The sequence below is a fragment of the Leptonychotes weddellii genome, chromosome 15, assembly GCF_054177405.1.
Source record: "Leptonychotes weddellii isolate Sample4059 chromosome 15, ASM5417740v2, whole genome shotgun sequence".
In the NCBI taxonomy this organism is placed as follows: Eukaryota; Metazoa; Chordata; class Mammalia; order Carnivora; family Phocidae; genus Leptonychotes; species Leptonychotes weddellii.
Window position 1 is genome coordinate 18301289 of NC_138383.1, and position 18592 is coordinate 18319880.

The following is an 18592-nucleotide window of genomic DNA, read 5'->3' on the forward strand; positions in this document are numbered from 1 at the left end:
TGAGCATCTTTGCTTGTTTCATTCACTGTTGCTCCAGTGCCTAGAATAGTACCTGGTACATTGCAGGTGTTCAGTAAGTATGGATTGAATGAAAGAACTAGAGTCCAGTTTTTTTGTGATAATCATTTCCTTGCTTTTCTTGGTAGTTTTCCCACCTATATATCCATTCTAAATAATAGAATTTAGATTTGTTTGTTTTAACTCTATGTAAATTGAATCATACTATATATGTACTTTTCATGGTCCATTTTCTTTTGCTCAACATTATGTTTTTGAGATTCATTCATGTTGTTGCGTGTGACTGCAATTCATTCATTCTCCCCTGCTGTCAAGTTTTTCCTTGTGTGAATGATATCACAACCCATCCAACCATTCAACCTTTAAAGGAAATCTGGGCTCTGTCCAATTTTTGGACAATCTCACATGCATCTCCGGGCACGTATGTATGAGATTCTCCTGGGTATATCTAGGAGTGGGGCTGCATGGTCTTCGTGTATGTCTTCAGTTTTATGAGATAATGTTAGATGGTTTTCAAAGTGACACATCTGCATCTGCCCATCTGTAGTCTGGTCACCCCTTTGGGCCTCCGTGTCCCCCGTATTTCCTTCATAAAATAAGAGGATTGGACTAAGGGATTTCTGAGGTCCCTTTTGAGTCTGATGTTCTGTGATTCTGTGATCAAGGAGGCCTAAATAAGCAGCACCACATCCTTGAGGTAGCACCTAAGTTCTCAGGGAGAGAGGCAAGTGCAACCCGTGCATGGGAGGAGGCCTTCAAGCCCCCTCGGGTGAGGCACAGTCCTAAACTCTAGACTGGTGTCAAGGTAGAGACTGTGGCCCTCTGGCAATTCTCATTTGTATACCATGACTTCTTCTTCTGCCTGCCCTTGCGAGAATTTCGAAACACAGAACATGGCAAAGGAGAGACAAGAGGCATAAATAATGAATTCGTTCAGAGATGAAGTTAACCATGTCAAGTCAAAGTCAAGGGTAAGTGATGTGTGTGTGTGGGAGGAGCTGTGCAGGCTCTGTCTTAGGACAGGAAATGGTGTACTGTCTTCCTAGGGGAAGGCATCCTGAAAGCAGAAAAGAGGAGAGAATTTCCCAGGAACACACCTGGTAAGGATGAGGTAGTGGCAATTTTTAAGACAGGGTGAGGGCAGAGCTGGGGACAGACTCTGGGAAGAGGCCAGACAGGAGCTGCTTGGTCTGGCTGGAGAATGTTTCCTGCACCCAGAAGCTGGCTCTGGTCACACCTCCCTGGGGAGCTTCCCCAGGACACCGCGGGCTGTTGGCCCTTGGCTCCAGTTGGAGACTGGTCAGTGCTGGGCAAAAAGTGAAAGTTGCAAGGGTGAGAACCTCCCCGGTTCTTCACAGGGCAGGTCAGGAGGGGCCTCTGGTGTAAGCCCCCTGTCTCTGGTTGTTGCCAGGAGACCGGGGGGTTTAGAACTACATACTCAGGTAGACCCTTGTCCTGTCTGCATCTCCGCCTTCCTCTTCCATCCTTCCATAATTTCTTTCCTTCATTCACATGTTCATTCATTCCAGCATGCCTAACATGTACCTAGTCCCATCCTAGGCACTGGGGATGTCAAAAGCAACAAGGCACAGTCCTGGGTCTTGAGGAGCTTCCAGCCAAGTGGGGGAGACTCACTGGATATGATTTTCTTTCCCTCCCCCTCACCTACTCGGTGGTAGTGGATAGGGCAGCAGAGGGTCAGTTGCTCATCTGCAAAACGATTGGCTCAAGAGGTTGCCATGAGGAGTCTGCATTAGCACCCTTACCTTTCACATAGTAGGTGTTCAATGAATATTAACTAAAGTGGATTAAAATCTAGGAGGGAGTCACTGAGTAGGCTAATGCTACTGTGGTAGAATGCCTGTAGCCTGGGCACAGAGACAGTGTCTATATCCTCCTGTGTCCGGTCACATGGATTTGTCTTCCAGCCCAATCTAGAAGAGGAGGGAGGTGATTCAAATGGCAAACACAAAGTAGTTTAGAGCTTTTAAGTCAGAAAGGTAAGAAAATGGGGCCCATGGGGCGCCTGGGTCGCTCAGTTGTTGGGCATCTGCCTTTGGCTCAGGTCATGGTCCTGGGGTCCTGGGATCGAGCCCCACATCGGGCTCCCTGCACCGTGGGAAGCCTGCTTCTCCCTCTCCCACTCCCCCTGCTTGTGTTCCCTCTGTCGCTGTGTCTCTCTCTGTCAAATAAATAAAATCTTTAAAAAAAAAAAAAAGAAAATGGGGCCCAGATTAATCATTTCAGAGCAGAAGAGCTTCTGCGGGAGCACAGTAATGAAAGAGTTTTTCCTGGCAGGATTGAGAGCTGTGGGGAAAGACCTAGGATGGAACCACACAGAGAACTGAAAAATCCCAGTGTTTGGCTGGCTCTTGGACTCTGTGGCCAGCACCTCTCCTCCCTCACTCTCTGGACAGCTCCTTTCTTGTCGCCCCCACCCAGGACTAGTCACATTTGGGCCCGGCAACAGCTGTATAGGGGGACTCAATCTCTCAGCAAATATTTATTGTTTACTATGTACCAGGCCTTATTCAAAGTGCTGAAGGCACAGCAGTGAAGAAAACAAAGAGCCTCATCTTCATGTACATATGCACGTATAGCTGACTGATAAATTGTTAGAACTGGAATTGCTGGGGCAAAAGCATGTGCATTGAAAATTTTTACTGATATTGCCAAATTGATGAACATTTTGTTACAGTTTATGTTCTACCTGGATGAGGCTTTCTGGATGAGTGTATCTTTCCAACCAGAGGGATAATTGCTATACAAGTGATTCCTCCTGACTACAATCTTCTGCTAGCTTCTGAACATCTGGAGTTGCTGTCTCCCCAAGGCCAGAAAGGGAGTACTTTTTTTTTTTTTTTTGAGTACCTCTTCATAGGAGAGGTTTTCTTTATCTACTGAGAGATGACCCTTTGAGATTTGTGCTTTTGGGGGAGATTCTTGATAGGGTTGGAGCTCAATCCATACAGGAGTAGAAGACTCTCAAGGACCAACAGCAGAGAGGAGGTGAAGAGTTGTTCTTTCAAAAGGATGATTGGGAGGAAAGGGACCAGAAAGTGACATCATCAGGGATCATTTGGTTTAGGCATGGGCAGCAAGTTTAGCTGACCCACTCCTGATTACAACTGGATTGGGGGAAGGAGGGCTTCCTGAAGTTTTTGTCCAAAAGAATGTCGCAACATTGTTGCAGTGTCCCGCGCTTGGCAGGGGCACAGTCATGGTGATTCTCTGCATACTGGGCTGACCCTTTCACCTGATCTGGTCAGTGCTCCATTGGTTCTCCTTCCTGGAGCTAGGTAGCTGTTAGCATCAAAGAGCTGTTCAGGAGACTGACAGGACTGAGGTGAAAACTCCAGAATGTCGCAGCAGTAAATGTATGTCTTGGTTTCCAGGATTGCCTGATTTCAAATATTCTGCCCCACTGGTTCACTGGCACCTGTCAGACCGGATGTTCCAGTTTTTGGTTTGGAAAATAGCCTGTCTCACAGGTAGTTGAGAAAGGGAAGGCAACAGTTCATTCATTCCAGTGGGGAAGCTTGGGATGGGGGGGCGCGGTAAGGGGAAGCAGGAGACCTGCAGAGATGGCCCCGGCCCTGTGCTAGAATCTCCCGTTGAATTCTCAGCTCCGCCAGGTGAGGTGAGTGGGACGCAAATTGGTGTGACCGGCACCCACCTAGCCCCACCCACTCACTCCATTCCCGCCCTATCCCACCTCGGGAGGTCTGATTTGATTTCTCAATCTTGCCCTACCGGCTCAATGGAGAGGGCCCACGTGCAGATGCAAAAGCAGTCGGCCACCGCTACGTGAAAAGCCGTTCCAAGCAACTGGGTTCAGTGTGGCCGATTTTAGGTAGCTGGGATACGGACGTTATTTCCTCCCAAGGGGAGAGAAGACGGAGAGTCCAGGTCCCCAAAACCGTGCTACAGCCTGTTCCGCCAGCCCCACCCGGCCAATGCCACCTTCCGAGCGGTCGTCGGCCCAGCCCCTATGTGATCAGGCTACGGCTGCCAGCCCCGTACGTTCTCCTCCCAGCGTAGCCCCGCCCATCTCCCCACACCGAGGCCCCGCCCCCGGACCCACCCGAGGCCTGCGGGTTCTGGAGAGGCGGTGCCTGCCAGCCATCTGGACGGACGCTCCAGGTGGACTACAAGTCCCAGCAGCCCTTGAGTCCCGCCCCTGGGGGGCGGAGCTATACCGGGCAGCGAATTGGGAAAGCCCTGGCGCTCAGGCTAGGAAACGCGTGTGACCAATCGCGGGGCCGCTCGCGCCGTGTGCCGATGGGGGCGGAGAGAAGCCCGCAGGGTCCAGGACAAAAGCCGATTCCGGGCGGCTGCTGGAGGCTGGAGCGCTCCGGGCTTTGGGTGGTGAGGCGGGGCCTGCGGAGGGAGCGCTGCGCACGGACTTTCGCAGAGAGGTCAGTAGCGGGCCGCTGTTTTCGCGGGAGGGGCACTACCTGCCCCAGGAGCTTCCTGCCTCCCTCCCCCAACCCGGAACCGCCTTCCCCGACGCCTGCTTGGTGCCCACGTGCCCTCCCTGCACCTGCTTAGAAGTTTTGGGGGTCTTCGCCTTAGGTTAGCCTTCGCTCGGAACCCGGCCGGTGGCCGCGTGTCGACCACCCCACCCCCACTCTCCCGCATTCCAGTTTTTGGGAGTTTGCATGGGGTGTGCCATCGTCCTGGCTTCTCTTCTCTTCGCAAAACTGCATTTGTACCATCCAAGCGCCCCTCACCCCGACCGGGGCCAGTCCTCGAACCTCTTAAGGGCTTTAGCGGGCTCCCTCTTGTCCCCATCCGGGTCTCCCCACCGGATGCGGGGGACGGGAAGTAGGAAGAGTGGTGGCCACTCGCCCCACTCCTACCCGGGCTCAGGCCCTTCCCCTATTTTTTGTGGCGAGTCGACCGAGTCCCGCGCCGAGAAAGTGGAGGGAGCGAGGGGGGCGCGCAGCCTTGGTGGGCCACGCGGGGCCGGGCTACTCCATGGTGCCCGAGGCCTGGCCTCGGCGCGAGGACCTGCCTGTGGGGCAGCGGCGCAGGAAGGACCCTCCTCACTCTGGAGGTGCCGTCGGGCCCAGCGTCTAAGCGACAGATGGCCGGGGTGTCAGTCTCCCTCCCCACCTCTGGCGCTGACGCGGAGCCTGGCCAAGGCTGGATCCTGAAGGAGCCGGAGGATGCTGCCGCCGCCCTCCTGTAGGGCCTGGCAGAGAGCCAGACCCAGCGCCGGCTGCCCTCTCCAACCTTGGCAGATACTGTGCAATACCGAGGACTTCTGCCATTGGGGCGGGGGGAGTCCCCTGGGGTCTGCCTGGCAGGAGGATTTGGGAGGGCGGGGAGGAGCAGTGCATGGCACAGTTTGGCCAGCCAGCCCACTCCTTCCAGCCTTTAACTTTGCTCTTTCAGCCAGTGCAGGTCCTTGGAGATCCGAAATATTGGGTGAGGAAGAGCTGGTAGACCCCAGCTGCCCAGGGCGGGTAATTTTCATCTCTGAGAGAACTTCAACAGCTTGGGCCAGAGTGACAGGAAGAGCCCTTGGACATGGGGCAGCTGGTGCCTGCACCCCCATTCTGACACTATGCTTGCTGCAGTAGGGGACCCACACAGAATTCTGCCTCTCCACTTTACTCTGGGAATTGCTTGTCCTCTCAAAAACAAAAACCACACCAGTCCTATGGAAACTAACCTAAAAATGGATGCTCTTTGTCTTTCTCAGAGAGAGACTCTAAGAAGCATCCCTAGTGGTTCCTCTGCACTGGCTGCGTCCCAGGGGTACATTTCTGGGGAACAGGCTCCTTCATTCAGCCTTGCTGTGGATGAACTCAATCCTGGGTCACTTACCTGTCTGCAGAAAAGACCCCATTCAGCTCATAAAGTCCTTCCCTTGGGGAGATAGAGTGAGAGAGAGAGAGAGAGTGTGTGGTTTAGTTCCTTGGCATGATTACCCCCAAATGATTTATACTTGTTATTAGGTGACAGTTCCTGGGGCCCCAAAGCAGACCCCTGGGATCTTAGCTCTGTCCTAAAACCACCTATCATCAGTTCGACAGCACATTCAGTTCCTGGGGAGGCAGACAAAGACTTCGGTGGGGTGGATCCCCAAACCCAGATTGGTATATACTTTCTTTTTTGACACTTTAGGTCTCAGTGTCACTAGAGTGGGTGGTCTGTGGTCATAATCATAAGCACCTTGAAATGATATGCACAGTCAGGTAGGGGCACATTTTTCTGGGCTTCAGGTGCTCAGGAGTCTGAGACCTCAAATAGGTTAAGAGCCGCTGCCTTAGACTTCTGTGACCCCTCTGAATGATTACATTTTCAAGTTTTCTCCACTCCGGCTACTCCCTGAGTTTGTGAGCCTTACGCTGCATTGGTGAATATGCGGAGGCCAGATTCTTTCCCCACTGTTATTCTATCATATAAATCCTGTCTTGGCCTTGAAAGGGCCTGCCCCATCTAAGCCAAAGTGCTCTGGTGGCATATCTGTTGTTTTGGTAAGCTGGCAAATCTGTTCTATCCTGTATCATCCCCATGTTGTATCTCCCCGCCCCTCCCCCCCACCCCCCCGGAAATGAACTCTTGCATTTGAGATTTAATCTGGGGCTCAAGAAAGTTATGATTTTTCAGCACAGAACATCCCTTTTCTCAGCCTTATCCTTTGTCTGCTTTGGGAGGTGCCGGGTCTGGGGGGTCATTGTTCTGGTAGTGTCTATCGGACTGCTGTCTGCTGGGGAGGCTTAGCTGAGGGGCTCCTTCCTCCTGGAGTTTGTGATTCCAGGTGCTTGATGTGTCTGAACTGCTGAGGGTGGTCAGCAGCTGCTGCCTCCTTACCCTGCTCGATCTACCCTGGGTTGCACTCTGTTTGGGAGGGGGGTGGGGGCTGGTGTACCCATCCGATTTCAGGACCAGTTTTTCTGGTCTGAAGTCAAGAAGGTTGGGAAATGGAGCTGGAGTGGGTGGGGGGTGGAGGACTGTGGGACACTGGGGCTGGTTGAGGCATCGCCTTTAGAAACTCATGTTGAGTTGGAGCCGGAAGTCATCCCAGGGAAGGCCAGAAGAGGGAACATTTCTTTTGAGCCCCTTCCCAGCTACCCCACTTTGGGCCAGACACCAGACTGAAAGCACCCATTGTGCTGAGCTGGAGACTAGCTGGGAGGCTGAGGGGGCCAGCCAAGCCAGGGTTAGAACCTGAAGCCCCGGCCTGGCCAGTTGGGAGAGAGGTGGAGTGTGGAGGTGGAGGTGGAACTTTGGCCTTCCTCGAGCTGGGGATGGAGACCAACCTTCCTGGGTGTATAACCGAGCCAAGCCTCTAACTCCGCCCTCCTTTATTTGAACTTGACTTTTCTTCCCCAGCAAATGCAGCAACTTCAGTTCTGGATCTTTGTGGGAGAGATTGGAGTGACTTTTCCTGATCTGGCCAAACTCTTAGCATGAACGACGGTTTCCTTTCCCTCCCCTTGCTCCTGTTCCTCTCCCCAACTTGCTCCTCTCACTGCCCATGAAAGAATGGGTGTGTCAGGGCATAGCAGTTGGGGGGAGAGGGAGATAAAGAAATTGTCATCACAGACCCTTCTGTGAGGTGAAGGGGGACACGGCCTGGTCCTTGGAGAAAAACTCTCAGGCTGAGGGTGTGGGGTTTTCTGTGGACCAGGAGTAAAGGATTTGGGTTCAAGTCCTGGGTCCCCTGCTTATTAGTTTGACTTTTGGGGCAAGTTACCTTAATTTCTCTGAGCTTTTATTCCTCATCTAAGAAATAGGTGTATTTCAGTGTACCTCACAGGGTTCATAGAAGATGAGCATCTCCATACATGTGACAGAGGATGACTTTTGTCCCCTCTCCCAGCTCTGGCTCAGTTAGAAGTGACCAGTACAGGGCGGTCCCCAGAGACACCTCAGTTTTGCTCTAAATTAGCAGCTGGGCGACTCAGTGGGGTGGATGGGATGCACTGAAGGTCACCGTTCTCCTGCCCTGTGTCTGCTCTGAACTCAGGGGTGGGAGTCTAGTGTCCTGGGAGAAATGAACTCTGAGATGATGCTTCCTCTTGGCTCCTCAGGGGCGTGATCCTGCCTGAGGAAGTAACTCACCCGCCTGGTCCTCAGCCTGGTGGTGAGAGTCTAAGTGTGTGAAGTGGGTGAGTCTGGGTGTAGGGGAGACAAAACCTGTAGGGGGAGTAAAGGTAGCCTTGCACAATTCTGACTGGGTGCCCCATAGGTCACAGAACCAAAGGGTGTGTTTCAGTGTCTGTGTGGGACCTCGGGTGGGACCAGTGCTCGGGTTTGGGTCACACCACTGGTATTTCTGTCTCCCCATCCAGCTGGCTTTTGCTCCAAGACAAATATGAGCTGGTTTGCTGAGAAGAAGTAGGGACAGGGTTGAGGCCAAGAGTCCTGGGGAAAATGCCACCTTTCTTTTTTTCCACCATCTTCTCTCTCCCATCATTTCCTGATCCTTGAGCTCTCCCTTCCATCCCTCCCGCTGGGCCAGTCCTCTTTCCCTCTCTTGAGGAGCACTGAGATCTGGTTTTATTGTCTGGGGGCAGCTGGACATAGGTCTCTTTCCCCTGCCCCTTTCCACCAGCTCCTGTTCCCCCAACAGGTAGAGCAGGTCCCTCTGCAGCCATGTCGGCCAAGGCAATTTCGGAGCAGACAGGCAAAGAACTCCTCTACAAGTACATCTGTACCACCTCGGCCATCCAGAACAGGTTCAAGTATGCTCGGGTCACCCCTGACACAGACTGGGCCCGCCTGCTGCAGGACCACCCTTGGCTGCTCAGCCAGGTGAGCCCGCCCTCCCCGGGCCCTGCTTCCAGGCCCAGGGTCAGAGGAGAAAGGATTGGTTTGGTGGAGACGTCACAACGGGTCACGTAATGGCAGACTGCCCACATCCCTGGGCAGCATGCAGCGGGCTGAGCGGGGTTTCATGTTCTGCTGTGGGCCCCACGTGTCGAGGTGCCCTGGCAGGGGACAGCGCATGGGCTTGGAACTAGACAAACTGGAGTCCAGATCGAAGCTCTCTGTTGATTAACCATGTGGCCTGGACCTAAACCTTGAGGTTTAGGTTTAGTTAAAGGTTAACTAAGGTTTAACTCTTTAACTTAAAGGTTAAACTCTTAACCTTTCTTGAGTTGTCAGGTTCTGCATCTGTCAGATGGGCGGAACGCTCGCCTTGCGAGCTCCAAGGATTAGCAGTAATGTCTGGAAAGCATTTAGTGTGCCACCTGGCACTTGGTCGATGCTCAGTAAAAGTAGGTGTGTGCCCCAATCCCCCAGGTGGAGCATAGCAGGATTGTGTCAGGTCCGCATGGAAGAGTGCCGTGGACTTCGTGTAGAGTGGCCGATAGCCTTGGGCAGCTAGCCTGGAGTCGAGGCTCCTCTGTCCGGTTCCCTGCAGGGCCCCTGTTGGGAAGGGCAGGCTGCCCAGGCAGGGCCTGGAGAGCAGGACCAGGACCCATGGCGGCTTCCGGGGGTGCACGTTACCTCCCCCTGCCTCAGGAGGTGGTGCCTTTCCTGATGGGCAGTGTGAACAGTGCCTCGGGGCTGCTTGCTGGGCTTACAGGCAGGATCAAGCACCGAGATGGGACTGACCAGATCTCTAAGGTCCTTTGTCACCCCAGGGCTCTGTCTCTCTGCTCCTCGTTTTGGAACACAGGTGCTGGTCCATATTCTGAGGAGTTCATGGTTCAGTGAAGCTAAGAGAGCACATAGGGAGGGTAGGGAATCATTCATTCAGCGGGTATTTGGCGAGCACCTACTCTGTGCCAGGCCCCATCCTGGGCACAGATGGCTCTGGATTCCTGGTTGTCAAAAGAAAGGTGTAAACTGGGATAGGTGAGGAGAGCTTCCAGGAGTTGACCCTGAAGAATGGCTGGGTGGATTGGAAGCCATGCAGGCTGTCCTGTGCTTTGGGTTCCAGAACTATATATAGCCTTTGACTCTCTTCTTTCTTTCCTTGTTCTAAGTACAAACCCCTCTCGTTCCAGAGCTTGGTGGTCAAGCCAGACCAGCTGATCAAACGGCGTGGAAAGCTAGGCCTCGTGGGAGTCAACCTCACTCTGGAAGGTGTTAAGTCCTGGCTGAAACCACGGCTGGGACAGGAGGCCACCGTGAGTATACGGGGACAGGTCGGGGTGGAGGCGCTGTGGTAATGGAAGCAGATGCGGTCAGCTCCAGATCAGCGACCCTGTGGGTCACCCCGCACCCAGACACACTGCAGCCTGGGGAAGGCGAGGGTCTTGCAGAGCTGACTTGAGTAACAGGGCCAGGCCTGGTGCTCATTCCCAGCTCTGCCATCAGGGAATGGCAAGATGGGCTGCAGAACTCACCCCAGTGCAGTTCATGGCCAGGTGGAAATGGCCTGTTTCTTAAAGGCAAACATGGAGATGGGTCTCTGTAGCCCGTTCAGGGAATTCCGTTCTTTTCAGTTTCCAGCTTGTGACGTGTATGTCTAAGAGGGTGGGTAAGACGAAGTTCAAGAAAGAAGACACAGACTCGTTTAGGCAGAGACATTATTGGGCCAAGAGCCTTGGATGAGACTGTTAATACTGAAGAGTAAATTCGGTTCTTGGCTTCTCCCAGCTTTGTAATTAATGTCAGCTCTGGAGATGAGAGCTAAAGTGAGATATGGTTTGGGAAGGCTAGGAGAGGCTCAGAGATAAAATTGCAGTTCTCCTTCTCGGTCCTAGAAGGGGCTGGGGAACAGGAGAGGGGGAGGGGGCTGAGGTGTCTCTGAGACCGGGGAGGTGTGCTGTCCCGTCTTGGGGGACTATGACCAGGGGTGAGCTGTTCTCTTCCTTGGCAGTCCCGGAAGTAGGATGCGGATGGTGATGGAACCGTCTGCCTCTTCTACTGGGCTTTCTCAAATCAGCTCTTAGTGGTAATTCCCCAGTTTCTGGCTCTTGGAGTAAAGAGGGCTTCTAAAAGTCGCACGTGGACCTGGGGGCGGAGGGATCTTGACTGGCCTTTGTGCTTGCAGGCCTTTGGGGAGAGGACAGCAGGGTTGGGGGCTAAATGGTACACCCAGGGAGGTCCTCATGCGCCCTTCTCCTCGGCTAGCTGTTGGGAGGGGGGCGTCAGCCCCAGCAGGAGCGGCTCATTACCTCTGATGGATCACTGTCTGGTCCCTGACTCAGCAGTGACGCATGCAGGCGGGCGGGGGCTTCGGGACACTAGGATGAGGGCTGTCTTGCCTCAGCGGCCGCCAGGAACACACTCAAACTGATTAGCTCTGCAGGCCTGTTGTCCTCAGCCAGGAAAGTGTGCGTGAAGTTTTCCCCATCAGGCTCTCACTCCCTCCCCTGCCGTGCCATCCCTGCTAATTTTCTGGGCCTGGACTTCCGTCCTTGGGCTGGGTCTCTCTGCTTGAGCTCTGGGATGGAGAGCCTTGATTTGTGTGGGCTCTGTAATTTGTGCAACTGATGGCAGGATGGAGAGGACTCCTGATGCCTGTGTTTTGGGGGCCGGGGCAGCGCTGTCAGTCCAGCTCGTTTGTCACCCTCCAGAGGAGGCAGAACAAGAACGTGTGAGGTCAGTACACTTCCAAGTGCGGCCAGCACGAGGGCAGTGAACGGAAGAGGGGAATCTCATGGATACTTCTTTAGCTTAGGGGTCTGTGACCACATTGCCCTGGTTTCTGGAAAATCCCTTCCCTACTGTGGAAGGGCAGTAGTACGTGGGCCCCACCTCCAATGGGATGGCCAGTGGAGGGAGCAGAGGGCAATCCTCCTGCTCTGGGGAACAAGGCGTGCTGTCCATCTAAACTTTAGCTTCCTTGATCCCCATAGGTGGGCAAGGCCAGAGGCTTCCTCAAGAACTTTCTGATCGAACCCTTCGTCCCCCACAGTCAGGTATGTGTGAGGTGGCTCCAGGCTGGGTCTTCTCCTTCCCTTTGTGTTTGTCGACCCTAAAATGCTAAAGGAAGAAAGCAAGCTGCTGGAGAAAAGTCAAAGGGACCAGTCTCTGAAGCTGCACCGAGGGTCTGAGGGGTGCCATGGAGCAGGGAGTCCAGAGATGGAGCAGGGAGGAATCGGGGCTGCTAACAGAGGGGACTTCTCAGTGCTGGGATGAGAAAGACTTGAAGGCAGGCACCCTCCCCCAGGTCAGGTCACCGTGGCTGAGGCTGGACTGTCCGCTAGCTAGGCAGTGGTCTCTTCTCTCCTCTTGTCCCCGAGGGGAAGATGGTGGACAGGTCTCCCCGAGTGAGTGTTCTCTACTAGGGTTTTAGAAATGAGACCACAGGGGCTAGGCTCACCAGTTCAGTGCCCCTCACCCACGTGGTCCTGTCTTCCCCTTGAAGGCGGAGGAGTTCTACGTTTGCATCTATGCTACCCGAGAAGGGGACTATGTCCTGTTCCACCATGAAGGTGGGGTGGATGTGGGTGACGTGGACGCCAAAGCCCAGAAACTGCTCGTTGGCGTGGACAAGAAACTGAATCCTGAGGACATCAAGAAACACCTGTTGGTCCATGCTCCTGGAGATAAGAAAGAGTTGAGTGAGAGGGAGGGCCAGCAGGTGGCAGCAGGGGAATGGGGAAGGCTGACAGCTCTGGGCACAGAGCAGGGAAAGCAAGGCAGTTTTCCCTGTGTGGACATCCACCCTGCCCCGCCCCAGCATCTGGGTGGGAGGGTAGGCACAGTCCTTCGCTGTCCCGAGGAGGGGCGCTGGGGGTGGACAGGAGGCTGACTCAGACTGAAATATGCCGTCTGCGTCCCTCACCTCGTTGCCCCTGTCTGTCTGGCATCACTGTCTCCAGCTTCATGCCTGACAGCTCCTTTCCGCCTCAGTGGCTGGAGTGATGTCCAGGGAGCACGGTTCACAGAGGAAAGCGAGGGGTTGGCGGGGCGAGTGTTGGGAAGTGGAGCTGTCCGCAGCAGTGAGAGATTGCTGTGGGGAGGGAGTGTTTGGGGGCTGCTGCTGGGCCCGCTCCCTGGCTCCCTGAGGATTGACCATCCCTCTCTCCCTCTCCCTCTAGGATTCTGGCCAGTTTTATCTCCGGCCTCTTCAATTTCTATGAGGATCTGTACTTCACCTACCTCGAGATCAACCCCCTTGGTAACTGGCTGTGCTGGGGGTGGGGGTGGGGGCCCTGGGCAAGGTGCAGCTATAACAGGGTCCCCATGCCTGTGGTAACCCTGGCCTTGACCTTTGGAACACCAGACCCCGCACTCATAGAGGGCAGTCCAGACAGGTGTATGGTTGCAGAGGAATGTCTGGGCTCATGGAATGCAGTCTGCTGTTTCTGAGCTCTCAGAAGACAATGATTATTCCTCTTTTAAACCAACTCCAGCTTTCTTTGGTTTTAATTTGTTCTGTGATGGAGAAGTCCTGATTTTGACCTGAGTCTCTGTTTAGTGGCTGTTCCTGCCAGTGGGTTAAGCTGTGCTGCCAGGGTCCGGGCTGCCTCTGCACTGATCTGACTACTCAGGCCCTTCTTCCCTCTCTGTGCCCTTGGAGCACCCCCCCCACCCAGGAGTTGGTCAGTCATTGACCCCCAAGGCTAGGAAGATGTTGGTCCAAGCCTCTCAGGCTGTGAGGGAGGAGGGTGGTAGGAGCTGGCTCTAGCCAGGGCTGCTCAGGGCAAAGTCCAATTCCAGGTTCCAGCTGGGGATGCAGCCCCTCTAATGAACCAGATGGCTCTGTGCTAACTTAATTAGCTAAATGACCCTGGGGTAAAGGGAAGATGGATGTCCAGTTAGTTGGCAGTAAATGAATCCTGGCTGGGGGTGCAGTGCATCCCGAGGCTTCTCACTCCCCTAGACACTTAAGGCTTCCCTTAGCTGACCTCAGGAAACCCACCTGGACACACCTGGGGGGGGGTCTTCCGACAGCAGTCAGTATCTTAATGCTTTTTGTTTTAGGGGCAAGACTGTGGAAGGGGTGAATGGTTAGATTGAAGGCATGGAATGTAGCATTTAAAAAAAAGTTTAGGGGCGCCTGGGTGGCTCAGTCGTTAAGTGTCTGCCTTCGGCTCAGGTCATGATCCCAGGGTCCTGGGATCGAGCCCCATATTGGGCTCCCTGCTCCATGGGAAGCCTGCTTCTTTCTCTCCTGCTCCCCCTGCTTGTGTTCCCTCTCTCACTGTCTCTCTTTCTCTGTCAAAAATAAAATCTTAAAAAAAAAAAAAAAAGATAAAAAAAAAGTTTAAAAATTGCCATGGTGAGATCATCCAGTAGCGGCGGCCAGCGAGGAGGCAAGGGCATGGTGGCGTGATGCCATGCCTTTCTTTGATGTGCAGAAAAGGTTGGGCCTTAACTTAGATCATTGGATGACAATCCAAAGTGCTGAGCAGCCTCACAAGATTCCAGGTCGATGCCATGCTTTTTGAAAAAGAATGGATAGAATGTGCTCCTGGAATCGGTGGTACGCGTTGCAGAGAAAGCGTGCAAGATAGAATTTGATGACGTCTGAGTGACGTCAGGAGGCAGTGGGGTAAACTAATAAAGGAAGGGAAATACGCACCTCCACCTCACCACTTGGGCAAGGAGGATCCTAGGCCCTGAGCAGAGCTGCTGCTGATGGCTGGAGGCTGATTTTCATGTTCTCTCTTCTCCACTGGAAAGTTCAGTTACTGAAAACCTCTTTGTGAAAGTGTCTAAAAATAAAGGATTGCTCTATCCTGTTTAAAAAAAAAAAATTACCACGGCACAGGGGCACCTGGGTGGCTCAGTTGGTTAAGCGTCCGATTCCTGATTTCTGCTCAGGTCATGATCTCATAGGTCATGGGATGGGGGGCTCTGCACCCAGCAGGGAGTCTGCTTCTTTCCTTCTCCCTCTCCTTCTGCTCCTCTCCCAACTTGCCTGCGACCCCGCCAATAAATAAATAAGTATTTTTGAAAAGTTGTCATGGTAACTAAAACAGACTTTCCTGTCACATTACCTATAGGTCAGAGGTTGGGGGCAGTCTTAAATAATTTATTTTTCTTTTAATGGGGTAAAAGCTGTGTGGAAGGGCCATCTGGTTTTTTTGTGGAGCTGGACAGTTAGAGTCTGGGTGGGACCCCAGGGTGGGTGGTTGGTGTGTGGGGAAGCCTGTGGAGGAGTTTGGAGGTCGGCGGTCGCCTCTGCCTGGGGCCCGCATCTGATTGCCTCTACTTTTCTCGCAGTTGTGACCAAAGATGGCGTCTATGTCCTTGACTTGGCGGCCAAGATAGATGCTACAGCCGACTACATCTGCAAAGTGAAGTGGGGTGATATAGAGTTCCCTCCTCCCTTCGGGCGTGAGGCTTACCCAGAGGTACGGCTGCTCTGGGGAGGAAATGGCGGGTGAGGGGACCTGGGAGAGGGTGACTGATATCAGAGGAGTATCGCCTCCCTCCCCCCCCGCCCCCCCTCCGTCCCACCGTGGGCTGTATATTTGGCAGGAAAGGAAGGTTGAGAACCATTTAATTTTCTTAAAACCCCAAAGGAGGTGGGGGTGGGAGTCAGCCAAGCCTCTGAATCCCGGCCAGAAATCCTTTCAGACTTCTCTCTCAATCAACCTCCCTGGGCTCTTAACTTGATTTGTTGATAATTCCGAGTGGCTCTTGCTAATCGTGCCAGAGGAAGGTAGTTCTCTTGGCTACTTGCTGAGAATTTTAATAGCTCTTTCCCACCCCATCCTCTTGAGAGGTCCTCACAGCAGGATCAGGCCTGTGAGTCATAACCCAGGCCAGGGGAAGAGGCTGGGCTGGGAGAAGGGATGGGGTCTGCAGGTGAAGAGGCTTGTTACGAGCCAGGCAGGCAGACGTTGGGAGTGGGGGGCTGTGGCAGTAGCAGGGTGACCTAGTGAGGCTTAGGACTTGGCAGAGGGCCAGGACTTGAGGTCGGAGACAAAGGAGTAGGGAAGTTTGTCCCCAGGCAGTGACTTCGGCCGGGGGTGGTTTTGGTACTTGAGGATGTCATCATGTTTTGTCCCAGGCACGTAGGGCTCTGCCCAACTCCTCTCCCTGACCCTATTAAGGCTTGAGGACCTCTTCATGTATCTCCAGGGAAAGGAGCAGGGTCCTGGGAGCTGGGACCCAGTGAAGGGGGTACCTCCAGGACCCACCTGTTGCTCTCTGGTCCCTAGGAAGCTTACATTGCAGACCTGGATGCCAAAAGTGGGGCGAGCCTGAAGCTGACCTTGCTGAACCCCAAGGGGAGGATCTGGACCATGGTGGCTGGAGGTGGTGCCTCGGTCGTGTACAGGTGACGGAGGGGCTGCTGACGGGAGGTCAACCAGGTCTGCCTGGAGCCCACGCGTGCGTGATCTGGATCAAATTGCTTCACCTCGGAGTGGGGATGAGGATCTTCATTTCCTCCCCTTGGTGCAGAGCAGAGACTCTGGTGAACGCCTGTCCTCTACACTGTCTTCTGCAACTTTCTTGTTTACTTCCAAATGAGGTTGCTTTTATTAGTTTTAATCTTTATAGTTAACGTTACATGCTTCATGCAGAGGTACAGTAAATACAGAGAAGAACCTAAAAGTAAACATTGCCTGGCTGTTTCCCCACCCCTCCTTCCAGCTGTTTTAATGCCTGTGTAAGTCTTCATACCTCCACACTTCATAGGAATGTTGAGCCCATATTCTATACCCTTTGCGATAATTGGTGGTTTTTCTCTTAAAGCACGGTAGGCATCTGCTCATTTCCAGGCAGTGATCTGCCGCGTTCCCTTCTGTGCCTGGCTCGGCCCTCCTCTGGCTGCAACCGTTTCACTTCTCTGTTGGGCAGCCTGGCAGGGAATCCTAGAATGCATGGTTTTTCTTTGTGTGTGGAAGTGCCCCTTGTTCCCTTTACTTACCAGTGTCAACCCAGAGCCCCACGATGGCCTGGGGCTAGCAGAGCTCACTGCCAGGGAGAGCCTGATGCAGTGCACTTAACCTTCTGGTGTGACTTTTGTGGACCCTGGAGGGTCTGAGGCCCAAGGGGTCGGTGCCGTAGGCTGACCACAGGGCTCTGGGGCATCTGCGTGTCCTCCTCGGCACCAAGCTGCCACCCTCTGCCGCTCGAGTCAAAGCCAGCATTGACTTCTCTGTCTCCCTGGCAGTGATACCATCTGTGACCTAGGGGGTGTCAACGAGCTGGCAAACTACGGGGAATACTCGGGCGCCCCCAGTGAGCAGCAGACCTATGACTACGCCAAGACGATCCTCTCCCTCATGACCCGGGAGAAGCACCCAGATGGTGAGACACACATGCTCCTTCCCCAGGACGGCCCCTTGTGCTGCAGTGGGAACAGCTTTGGGCGAGGAGGCACTGAGGTGGTGGTCCTGGTGCTTGGCAACCTGGGGTTAGTCATTCAGCTTCTGGACTTCTGTTTCTCCAAGTATACAGTGGGCAGTGTGGCTGTCGGATGGGGGAGCTCCAGGGAGGCAAGGAAGTGATGTGTACCTAGAGCCCTATGAGCAGGTGCGGGGGAGGAGGCAGCAGCATGCTCTTACTGACTGCTGTAAGCTCAGATCTTAGTGGCCCACTTTTTTTTTAGTTTGTTTTTTTTAGTGGCCCACTTCTACATTTCCTAATCTGGGCTGTGGGATTCCCGGCTTCCCTTTACCACCTGTCCAGTGTTTGTGGATTACGCATAGCAGGTCACCTTCCCTTAAGCCAGAAGAGATTCCCACCAGGGGTATCCCGAAACTAACCTGGGTTTCTGAGTGCCAACCAGGAACGATATAGAGGTTCAGTGAGTTTGGATTAACCACTGACTCGAGGGCACAGGTGATGGAAAGCTGAGTCAGTTAAGACTGAATGGATGTCAGGGGAGGCCAGCCTGCTGCCCACCCCAGCCAGCCTCTGCACTGATACTTCCTAATGCTTGGGAGAACTCCCTCAGTTAGATTTCTGGTAAGATGTTCAAGTCTCCCTTTCTAATAACCCTTCTACTCCAAACACAGGCAAGATCCTCATCATTGGAGGCAGCATCGCAAACTTCACCAATGTGGCTGCCACGTTCAAGGTAATCAGCCACAGGGGACCATGCAGTTTCTGGGGAATGTGGGTTTGGGGGAAGCCAGAAAGGGAGGTTTCCGTAAGCAGGGTTTGAGGCAGAAGCAGTTTCCCATGACTTACCCAGGTCAGTAGGGGCTCTTGTCCCAGGGTCCCTTGTTGGGGATGCAGAAGACACTGGAATAGATGTGGGTCTTTTCCAAAAGGTCAGAATGAGGAAAATGGTCCAGTGATCTGGGGCTGTTGTTCATCCAGCCAGGGCCTGTCAGCCTGGGTCCCTGTGCACAGGTCAGGGGCGTCAGGGCACACAATTCAGAGTGTGACTGCTGGTCAGGAAGGACGACAGCACTAACATGGATCGAGAGTCGTCCCCTTCTCAGCAACCACCTCAGGAGGTCATGTCTTGTTCTGTACTATCCGATGCTCAGTGAGGCTCCTCAGAAGAATGTGTCCCACCTGGTAGTTGCGTGTAAGTTTTGAGAATAATGAATAAATAAATGCCAGTCTTTTTTTTTTTTTAATTTTTTTTTTTAAGATTTTATTTATTTGAGAGAGAGAGAATGAGAGACAGAGAGCATGAGAGAAAGGAGGGTCAGAGGGAGAAGCAGACTCCTTGCTGAGCAGGGAGCCCGATGTGGGACTCGATCCCGGGACTCTAGGATCATGACCTGAGCCGAAG

At 53.5% G+C, this 18592-nt stretch overlaps 1 protein-coding gene and 1 pseudogene across 3 annotated transcripts in view; both read left to right on the top strand.

Moving 5' to 3' along the window:
- Positions 1-4298: 4298 nt before the first annotated feature.
- The window catches only part of ACLY (ATP citrate lyase), a 42797-nt gene continuing 28503 nt past the window's right edge, over positions 4299-18592 (top strand). For all 3 annotated transcript variants that reach the window (XM_031040207.2, XM_081805009.1, XM_031040208.2), the window contains exons 1-10: positions 4299-4436; positions 8609-8790; positions 9993-10115; positions 11793-11855; positions 12305-12495; positions 12981-13060; positions 15112-15242; positions 16056-16174; positions 17015-17151; positions 17862-17923. In XM_031040207.2, coding sequence (XP_030896067.1) covers positions 8632-8790; positions 9993-10115; positions 11793-11855; positions 12305-12495; positions 12981-13060; positions 15112-15242; positions 16056-16174; positions 17015-17151; positions 17862-17923 — 1065 coding nt within the window. In that variant the 5' untranslated portion in view covers positions 4299-4436; positions 8609-8631. The remainder of the gene's footprint in view (positions 4437-8608; positions 8791-9992; positions 10116-11792; positions 11856-12304; positions 12496-12980; positions 13061-15111; positions 15243-16055; positions 16175-17014; positions 17152-17861; positions 17924-18592) is intronic.
- LOC145717339 (NADH dehydrogenase [ubiquinone] iron-sulfur protein 5 pseudogene) lies at positions 13069-15103 on the top strand (annotated as a pseudogene).